The sequence below is a fragment of the Terrapene carolina genome, unplaced genomic scaffold (genome assembly GCF_002925995.2).
Source record: "Terrapene carolina triunguis isolate 2854851 unplaced genomic scaffold, T_m_triunguis-2.0 Scaffold130, whole genome shotgun sequence".
Lineage (NCBI taxonomy): Eukaryota > Metazoa > Chordata > Testudines > Emydidae > Terrapene > Terrapene triunguis.
The window spans coordinates 34,461,626-34,472,303 of NW_020664481.1; the positions used below are offsets into that span (position 1 = coordinate 34,461,626).

The window sequence follows — 10,678 nt, forward strand, 5'->3', positions numbered from 1 at the left end:
AAATATTTAGTTACATATTTTTGTATGATAGCAATAAGAACATAAAAAGAGCAAATATATATCGGAAGATAAAATTTCATTTTATTTTTAAAGTGTCTGCACTACAGAAGTAACTGCATAGAGACAGATACCCCTGGTCGGGATCCTCAGTACAGTAGTTTGCTACTTTTAAATCTGGATCCAATCCCACAGTTCTTTCTCATGACAGAATCCTGAAAATCTGGGTCCAGGTACTGCTCAATTACACCCGGGTTTCTTAAGTCACTTACTGAAGCAAATTAAGGGTCATCCCACTGACTTCAAGGGAAATACTCACTCTGCTTTCAGTTGCATCAGTGTAAGTGTATGGCTCACTGAATTCAAGTATCCCGTAATAATTGTTAAAAGCAGTAAGGCAGGCCTGCACAACTTGTAAAGCAGCGAGGGCTATATTACTCCAAAGAAAACAGCTGAGGGCCGAAACCCCCCAAGCGCTGCCAAACCCCCCCCCCCTCAGCGCCACCCAGCCCCCCCCCCGAAACACAACCCCCCCCAGTGCCGCCTGCCCACCCCATGGAAACAACCCCCCCCAGCGCCACCGAAACACCCCCCGCCCCCCAGCGCCACCTGCCCCGTGGAAACAAACCCTCCTTCCCCAGCGCCGCCCCACCGAAACAGCAGTATTGAACCTCGGTAATTTGTTATAGCGGGCCCTTAAGGTAGTATAATTAAGGTAAAAGAAAAATGTCTTTTTGCTAGAAGTAGAATGAGATCTTCCCCCCACTTTGTAATCAATTGCCCTGTTGAATGAATGAAAGGTGTGAATGAGGAAGGCGTGGAAGGCAGGCACTTCCAGACAGCTGCAACCCTTGGAGAGGGCAGGGCTGGCTCTAGGATTTTTGCCGCCCCAAGCAAAAAAGAATTTTGGCCGCCCCCCCCCTTTTTTTTGTGCCCCTCTCCCCCTGGCCCTGCCCCAACTCCACCCCTACCCCAAATCTCCAGCCCTGCCTCCTCCCCCGGCCTGCTGCATTTCCCCCCTCCCCCCATTGCTTCCTGCGGGCCCCCCGCGATCTCCCGCCCTGGCTCACCTCTGCTCTGCCTGCTCCCCCGGGCGGGCCACCGCTCCGCTTCTCCCCCCTCCCTCTCAGGCGAGGGAGGGCGGAGAAGCAGAGCAGCAGCGCGTTCAGGGGAGCAGGCGGAGCAGAGATGAGCTAGGGTGGGGGGGCGCAGGAAGTAACGGAGGGGTAGAGGAACCGCTCCCCGCTCCAGCTCACCTCCACTCCACCACCGCCGCCTCCCCCGAGCACCCGCCGCTCGACTTCTCCTCCCTCCCAGCCTTGCTGCGCGAAATAGCGGTTTTGTGCACGGTAAGCCTGGGAGGGATGGGGGAGAAACGGAGCAGTAGCGCGTTCAGGGAAGCAGGTGGAGCGGAAGTGCGCTAGGGTGGCAGGACACAGGAAGTAACGGGGGGGTAGAGGAACCATTCCCCACTCCAGCTCACCTCCGCCGCCTCCCCCGAGCGCCCCGCCGCTCGGCTTCTCCTCACTCCCAGCCTTGCTGCACGAAACAGCGGTTTCACGCGCCGCAAGCCTGGGAGGGAGGGAGGGGGAAGAAGCGGAGCGGCGGCGGCGCACTCAGGGGAGTAGGCAGAGGCGGAGCGGAGGCGAGCTGGGGTGGCAAACTGGGGTGGCGGGGGCACTTTTTCCCCATGCCCCGGGGTCGGCACCTATGATGGCCGGCACCAGAATGCCGCCCCTAGAAATGTGCCGCCCCAAGCACCTGCTTGTTTTGCTGGTGCCTGGAGCTGGCCCTGGGAGAGGGGATGGGAGCCAGACCAGATCAGTAGAACAGGTCAGCCACCGATTCGCCGCTTGCCTCCTCAGCCCCCCTCCCCCGTCTCGCTTCCTCGGCCCCCGCCACTGCCCGCTCGCTCGCCTCCTCAGCCCCCCACCCCTCCGGCTCACCTGCCCCCCCGCCACTGCTCACCCGCTCGCCTCCTCAGCCCCCCATCCCCCTCGGCTCACCTACTTACCCCCCGCCACTGCTCGCCCACTCACCTCCTCAGCCCCCCCTCCACTTCCCCCAGCTCGCCTACTCACTCCCCACACTGCCTGCCCGCTCGCCTACTCAGCCCCCTTCCCTCACCCGCCGCTTGCCTTCTCACCCCCCATGGACCACACAGTGAACCCACCTACTCAACCCCCGTGGGCCGCACAGTGAGCCCACGCGGGCCGCATACGGCCCCTGGGCCACATGTTGTGCAGGCCTGCAGTAAGGAGTATTGGCCAAGCTGAACAAGAGGCAAGCCAGTGAGAGTTGTGCATTTGACCCAGTCTTACGTCTTCCAAAGTTATGCCACCTGAATCTCCTTTCAGAACAGTTTTACATACATAACTTCATTGATTTCAGTGGGTTTGCTTACACTGCTATGAAAGGAAAAATTGGTCTTGGGGTTTAAATAGAGAGATCTGCCTTTCATCAAAAACAAGCAACCACAAAAAGGTTTCTTTAACTCTAACTGCTAAAATGAATTGTGAAATAAGCATGCTCAGATGATCTTAAAAGGGTTACGAACAGTTCTCCTGCAAAAATCAGACAGGGGAATATGTGTAAAAACATGGAGATTTCAGATTCTTCACTCGCACATAAAGTGCTAAATATTGGTTTTAATTCAGAGGTTTAAATTGAGATTTAAACCAGATTAGGAGTACTCAGAATTTAAAATTTGCCACGGCAGATCTTGTAAATTTACAGTTATTATACCTAGTTACAGATGATGGTTGCTTGGCATAAGAAGAGAAATCCTAACCAGGTGCTGTTGGCCCCACTTCAGAATACCTAAAAAGACCAAATTCATAGACGATCAATTCTTAGCTGCTGTTTCAAGGGGATTTTCCCATTTATTAAAATTCTCCTTTTTCTTTTTCCTTAAATGATCTGTAGCAACCCTAGAAATCAAAGTCCTATTTATTCACTGCCAGCGGCAGCAGTGCTCCGTTACCAAGCTTACATTTTAATAACATACTAAATATACCAGGCCAAATCCTCACCTTAGTGCTATGCAGGTGTGGAGCTGGCTGACCGTGTGTGCCCTAGCAAGCTTTACAGAGCCATCAAGAGCTGCCACTTGCCTCAGAGGCAGAGTCTTAGGCTTCACTGCAGATGGCCACATACAGGAACTGTGGCACTTTTCTGTGGGAGATGATGAATCCTATATGCCCTAGTTCAAGGGCTGGCCCCTCCAAAGCTGTTAGAATGGTCCAGGCATGAGACGAAGCTGCTGACAGGTTGGAAATGGTGGTGTCAGCTGGAACCCCTGGTACCAGTGATTTAGATGCATATAATAAGTGTAGAGATACTGTTTATTTTTATTTATCATTAAACATTAGGCTTAAAGTGGGATGTTGAAGTGGTCATGTTTTTACATGTTACATTTGCTGTATTATACTTTCTCTTTAAAACACAAATAATTAAACAGATTTTTTAAAACATCAAACATTTAACTATTTAGTTACATCTGTTGGTATGATAGCAATAAGAACATAAACATAGCAAATAGAGTGGCAGCAAAGGATGTGATCGACTTAACAGCTTCTCTGGTCAATTTAACTTTGCATTTTCTGACCTTGATGCATTTATGTTTTCAGACATCACTGTGTATCAGCATATACATATTTATGCACAGACTCTTTTTTAAGGAAAAATTAGGAGAACGGCTATTGATCATGTATATCAGTAAACACATTATACATGGGGCTGATCCTATAACCACTGGCATTCAAATCTCCTGTTGCTATAAATGAGAGTTTAGAATGTGTGTAATGTGCAGGCTTGGGCCCTTAGGACCCAGACCCACCAAGTGCTGAACACCCTCAGTTCCCATTTAGATCAGTGCGTTTCAAAGACACTTGGAAGTTATAGGAGCCCTTCAGCACCTCAGAGGATTGGGCTCACTGTGCCTTTATTTTAATGTGCACAATGTATTAATGCCAGCAACTGCAGTATGATATTCTGCATTTATTTGACTGAGTTTTAACTGTACTTGGTCCCTCTGTTGAATTCAGTGCTCCTGTATGTGTACGGGATCATACGTAGAAGTAAACGGAGCCCTGTTTATGTGTAATGCACAGAGCTCCAGACATACCGACGTAAAAAGAATGCCTGGAATGGGAACTCTCCCCTGTAGTTATTTCTGAACTATAGTTCTTTCTACATGCCAAAGACCCTTGTCCCTAGACCTGCCCCGGGCTTCCCTAAACAGAACATTTGTGAGTTATATAAGCATAGACACGAATCTGGAAAACATATTGATATGAAAACTTCCTTACGTTTGCCCCTCTTCTTGAATGACTTCTCCATCTCGCCCCAAAATTATTTTTCTTTGGGCAAAGAACAAGCATGAGAAAGGTCACTCCAAAGGGGTGAGGGAAGAAGAGAGGCTCTTACACCAGGTGACCCCAGTCCCAACTGACAGAGCAGCCTTTGGAGACTGTCATGGGGACTTGTCTGGTGTCCAAAGCCATTCCTGTATACAGGTTCCATTGTCCCAGGTACTGTTACTCTGGCTGGCTTCTCACAGGCCTTCATTGACCAGCCACTCGGGGCAGGATTATGACTGGGGGATGAGGAGGCCCACTGCCTCAACAGGAGCTCCTTGAGGCAGTACAAAAGGTGTATGTCTGCTGATAGATCCTTCAAAAGTGTTAACTATGCACTCTCCCCTGCATGGAGGTAGCTCTACTGGCTCGTGCAAGGATTTGGGGGTGGGTATCATCCCACCTCCTCCTTGCCCATTTTAGGGGAGTCTTACAGTCTTGTCAATGCAAATCTTGCCAGAGTCTTTGTGCTTTCTGAGTGCAAGGACTGGGGATGTATCCAGCCCCTCCAAAGGGACAGAAAGGCACAGGCTCCTTGCACCTGACCGTTACCTAGCCCTTTGTGCTTCCACAGGACTGTCACATGCTGACCCTTGGAGAACTGAGTTACGCGTTTCCTATATTAGGCTCATTCGCTGCCTCATGAAGTTTAGTTGGTTTAGATGCACAAAGTGTGACCCTTTCTCTTTGGGAGCTGGTTTTTTCCACTTGTTCCTTCCGCCTCCCTCGCAGCAACATACAATTATAGGACAGAAGATGATCAGGAAGTACCTTTTAGCTCTTGAGTTTATACAGCTATGCCATGCTTGCTGTCTTCCCTCCTTTCACACACATCTCTAATGCCCTTTAAAAACAACTTTATGAATTGCTTCTTTTGCTGCCTTAGTTAATTGCATTTGTTAATGATTTTCTGTAAAAATTCCTTTTCATGCTCAGCTAATACTTAGTTGATGGTCTCATGTACAAATGTACATGGAAAGACTTAAATTAAAATGCCAGTAACTGAAGGCAAGCAGCATTCATGCAAGGTGGCTTCTCATAAACTCATTGGAGTCTGGAAACTAGATGGTGTGAAAATTAGTTCTTAATAACATCCTGGCAGATTTGTGATTGAATATTTTGCTATTGAATAGTAATGTATCTTTGCTGGTGAGGCAAATGTAGACCATGAGTTAATTTGAGCGGTGGTGCCATGTTTACAGAAGAGCATTTCCAAGTATTCCCTTTGACTGAACCACAGAACGCACATGGAGAGACTCACAATGCATGCAAACCTGTGTAATAAACCCAGACTAACATTTTCATAATAGGTTATATAAAGCTTGGCTCCTAAATTAAAAGTGGACTGATTTTTTTCAGAGATACTGATTGCCTACAGGTCCCACTTAAAGGCTTCCTCTCTGAAAAGTGACTGTAAATACAGCACTGGGTGGTTCCCTGTTTGTCTCTCAATGACTCCATAACTAATACGCTTGGTGGTTTACAAGTGTAAAGCTGTTCCTTCTGCCAACCCTGCAAACTCAACCTGGGATCTGAGGGTCAAGCTGGGCTCTTTCTGTCTTTTGCATTATCTCCAGTAATAAAGGTTCCACAAAGCAAACTACGTCTTCAGCTACACTTATGCAACCCCCTATTGCCTTCCAATTATGGTCTCCAAGTCCATTGCCTTCAGTAGGCTGGCATAGCTGTAACTGATTGTGTACTAACTGCCAATCAATTGATGATGCAGACAAATCCTGCTCACATAGTCTCGGTTGTGTTGGCTCTGAAGCAGTAATAACTCACCCTGCAGATAGGATTGTGAATAAACAAAAGAAGCAGATCTCCTGAGTAAGAAGGTGCCATTTTTCACATTCACTTCTCCGAGAAGAACTGAGCTGTAAAGGGTGTAGAAACAACCGTGGTCCCCACACAGCTCTAGTAGGTCTTGGTCCCCATTCACAGTGTGTCCAGGCGCTTCTTCTAGAGCAGGGCACCTCTACACTACCTTTATAGGGGATTGGGTCTTGTGGAACAGTGTAAACTTCTTTCTTTTTAATGCAGGTAGCTAATGAATAGAAAATAAACAAGTATTTTAGCACATTTTTAGAAATATTTCTGTGCAAACTCTTTGACTGTTACGATTCATGGAAAGGGGTTGGCTATGGGAAGAATCATTTGCAACCTCTCTGCATTGTTATAAAGTTAAACATTTAACTTGTAGACTCCCTATATTAAAAGCTCCAGCACTTAATAGTGCATCCAGCAGCTATTAAGGCAGAGGGACACACTTAAGAAGCAGTAATGCCTAAAGGTGATAGTGGACAGCAGACTAAATATGAGATGGGAATATGATAAAATAGAGGGAGGACCCAGTTTTGATCTACAACCTGTAGCAGGGCAGTTATACTCCTTGGTGCCTCTGCTGACAATAGGGTTGCCAGGTGTCTGGTTTTCGACCAGAATGCCTGGTCGAAAAGGGACCCTGGTGGCTCCAGTCAGCACAGCTGACTGGGCCACTAAAAGTCCGGTTGGCCGCAGCAGCCGGCTCCACGCAGCTCCAAGAAGCGGCCAGCATGTCCCTCCGGCTGCTAGGTGCAGAGGTGGTCAGGGAGGCTCCACGCACTGCCCTGTCTGCAGCACCAGTGACGCCCTGAGCGCCGGCTCTGCAGCTTCCATTGGCCAAGAACCACAGCCAATGGGAGCTGCAGGGGCAGCATCTGTAGATGGGGGCAGCGCGCAGAGCCCCCTGGCCACCCCTCTGCATAGGAGCCATGGGGACATGCCAGCTGCTTCCGGGAGCCGCCTCAGGTAAGTGCCGGCCAGAGCCCACACCCTGAACCCCTTCCTGCATGCCAACCCCCGCCCCAGCTTTGAGCCCTCTCCAACACCCAAACTCCCTCCCAGAGCCTGCACCCCAACCCCCGTCCCATTCCTGAGCTCCCTTCTGCACTCCAAACCCCTCGGTCCCAGCCCGGAGTCTCCTCCCGCACTCTGAACCTCTCATTTCTGGCCCCACCCTGGAGCCCGCACCCCCAGGCCAGAGCCCATACCCCCTCCCATACTCCTGCCCCAGCCCAGAGCCCCCTCCTACACTCCAAACCCTTCATCCCTGACCCCACCCCAGAGCCCGCACCCTCAGCCAGAGCTTTCACCCCCTCCCTCACCCCAACCCCCTGTCCCAGCCCGGTGAGAACGAGCGCTCACGGAGGGAAGTGGGATGGAGTGAGCGGGGGCAGGGGGAGGGGCAAGGGTGTTCGGTTTTCTGCAATCAGAAAGTTGGCAACCTCAGCTGACAATACCTTGAATTCAGTGCTCCAGTACTCTCTTTGTGACTCTGGTGAGAAAACACCTTGTGTACTAATTCCAGGGTTTTATCCTCTCTGTGGACCAGATTCTTATACTCTTACAGTGATAGCCCCTGGTTCAGTCTTGCTCACGTCAATGAGAACATTGGTGGAAAGAGGCACTACTTCACATAAGGGCAGCAGAATCTGCCTCTGTATGGGTTCTCTCTAGTGCAAGAACCTTGGTGCTAACTGCAGGAACACCTCCCCTCCCATTCACTATCACAGATCACTTGCAGTCTGTATAACATCCTTGTGGCATCTAAAGCAATGTCTTTCATGGAAAAGTAATATAGGAAAATATTTAATGCATTTTTATCTCTATCTTAATGTGACTGAGCAGATGGAAACCAGGAGGGGAGCCAGCACCATGCAACCAGCCAGCTTTCCACAGGCCACCAGCAAGTGGTTCACAGGCTCCAGTTTGAGAATCCCTGCCGTTTTGAGCTCTGGGCACTTTGTTACTGGAATGATTAAGACAAATGGGGAAGGGGGGGGGGGGAATTTAGAGAAGAGCAATAAAAAAGAGTCAGAGATTAGAAACTGACTTGCAAGGAATGATTTAAAAGAATTAAATGTACTTGGCTAAGGGACAATTTCCTGGGAACATAACTGTTTACACCTTTTGAGTACACCGCTACCTCGATATAACGCGACCCGATATAACACGAATTTGGATATAACGCGGTAAAGCAGTGCTCCGGGGGTGTGGGGCTGCGCACTCCGGTGGATCAAAGCAAATTCGATATAACACGGTTTCACCTATAACGCGGTAAGATTTTTTTGGCTCCCGAGGACAGCGTTCTATCGAGGTAGAGGTGTAGTTGTAAACATCACAGAGAGAAGAATTATTTAAGGTAGCACAAGGTAATAGATATAAGAAATTTTATCTGTATATGAAAAAATTATTCTTAACTATGAGATCTACTAGACTGTGGAAAAGTCCCAAGAGGCAGGATGAAAGTCCCATCACTTGTGGCATTTAAAACTAATCCGGATAAAGCCTTTGAGACAATAGTGAATAAAACAATCTTGCCCTTCCCAGGGTTTGGACTAGATGTCTTTAATAGGTCTCTTCCACATCTGACTTTTCTAGATATTGCTCTTTATGTGTAGAAGGTAAACAAAATGCAAGGTCTTGCTGTCTCAATTCCAAACAAAAGTGGTACATGTCTTGTTGATCAAGGAATGTTGCAGAGTACAGCCACAGCATTTGTCATTTTCTTTTAAAGTGATGGGTGGTTGATACCTGTCATCTGTCAGGAAATGTTATAATGGATTAAGGTATATTTATAGCAGTCTCAATTGCTGCTATACCAGATGCCAAGTTTAGGCCATACCATTAGTAATGCATAATGAAATGACCTAAGTGAGAGGTAGGCTTTGGGGAATAAAGGCATTTGAGCTGGATAGCTTTAGTATGTGATCTTACTATTAAAATTAAGCTTCTGGCCTCTGACTGAAATGATGAAAATAAATCCTCCTATATTTTTCTATATTAAGAAGCTATGTATGTAACACGTTTTTAAAGACAGAATATTAATCTCTCCCTCTCCTCTTGTCTTTTTTTTTTTTTCTAGGTACAGGACCTATTTATGCTACAGACCCACTCCTATATATGTTCCTGTTAATATTGCATAAGCTTGTACACTTATTAGTAAATCACTGATGGACTATTTTATCCAATATTCCTAAACCAAACAAAAAGGAACCTATTTAAAAACAAAACAAACCCTTGATAAGAACTGTAGTTTTAAAGATGGACAGAGAGAGACTGAAAGAAGCATGACAAATTGTACATGGGGCGGGGGAAACATATTTTTGGGGATGTTACACAAAATAAACCACCTAAAATAATGCATCTAGTTTCCAGATTATATGGTGTAAAGCCATGCTCTGTGCATGGCACCTATGATTTCTCTATTTTAATGTAATATTTTTTCTTTTCTAAACCTTCCTTCTGACTATTCATTTTGCACGAACTGTTGAGCAGTTATCTTTATGATAATATGTAAAGATGTTGAGTCAAAGCCCTTCTAAAGAAGGGAAATATTTTTAGTAGATTATTGTGTTTAGGTTTTTTGGATTTCCTTTTTCTGTTTTTTAATTAAAGTAAATTATTTCTTTTTGAGACATTTTGATTAAAAAAGGCACATCTTACCATAATTAATATTCACTGTCAATAATATTTATTTTTAAATAAAGATTGGAAGCAAGGTAAGACATTTGTTTATAAACTGTATTGTATATTGCTGAATAACAGTTGAATAAAAAGATTTTGAAATAATGTTTCTACAGCTGTGTATGAGTTTTAATGCCTTTATAGATAGACAGCACTGTATTGCTACATGGATTGTGTGTTCCTCCTTCAGTCACAATTCATGGCTGTTTGCCTACTTTATGAAGCGCTCAGAACATCCAAGAATCTTGCTATCTCCTGCCTGTTCACAACAGCAGGGCAAAGGAATGATGGTGCAACATATAACTGTATATTAAATCTATATCAAAAAGGAATCTAGTGCCAGGTGTGTTAGTATCTGGTCACAAAGCAGAGATTTATTTCACTTTGCTGATAACCTCAGTTTGGGGAAGTTGCTACATTATGCAAAAGTCAGAAGGGCCATTAAACAATTTGGAATGTTGAAGGTAGGTTAAATTTTGGGTGTATCGGTTTTTACAATATCCTTGCAAAAACAGTGGAATGAAAAAAATTAATTACATTCTCAAATGTGCAATATTAATAAAATAAAAACGAATAATGTATTGTGTGGCATAGATAATACACCTCTACCCCGATATAACGCAACCCGATATAACACGAATTCGGATATAACGCGGTAAAGCAGTGCTCTGGGGGGTGGGAGTGGGCGGAGCTGCGCACTCTGGTGGATCAAAGCAAGTTCTATATAACACGGTTTCACCTATAACGCGGTAAGATTTTTTGGCTCCCAAGGACAGCGTTATATCGAGGTAGAGGTGTACTTAATCCTGCCAGGA

At 46.4% G+C, this 10,678-nt stretch overlaps 1 protein-coding gene across 1 annotated transcript in view; it reads left to right on the forward strand.

Moving 5' to 3' along the window:
* Positions 1 to 9,968, forward strand: part of VSTM2B (V-set and transmembrane domain containing 2B) — a 34,223-nt gene extending 24,255 nt beyond the window's left edge. Inside the window, exon 6 of the mRNA XM_024199724.3 lies at positions 9,262 to 9,968. Coding sequence (XP_024055492.1) covers positions 9,262 to 9,350 — 89 coding nt within the window. The 3' untranslated portion in view covers positions 9,351 to 9,968. The remainder of the gene's footprint in view (positions 1 to 9,261) is intronic.
* Positions 9,969 to 10,678: the final 710 nt, after the last annotated feature.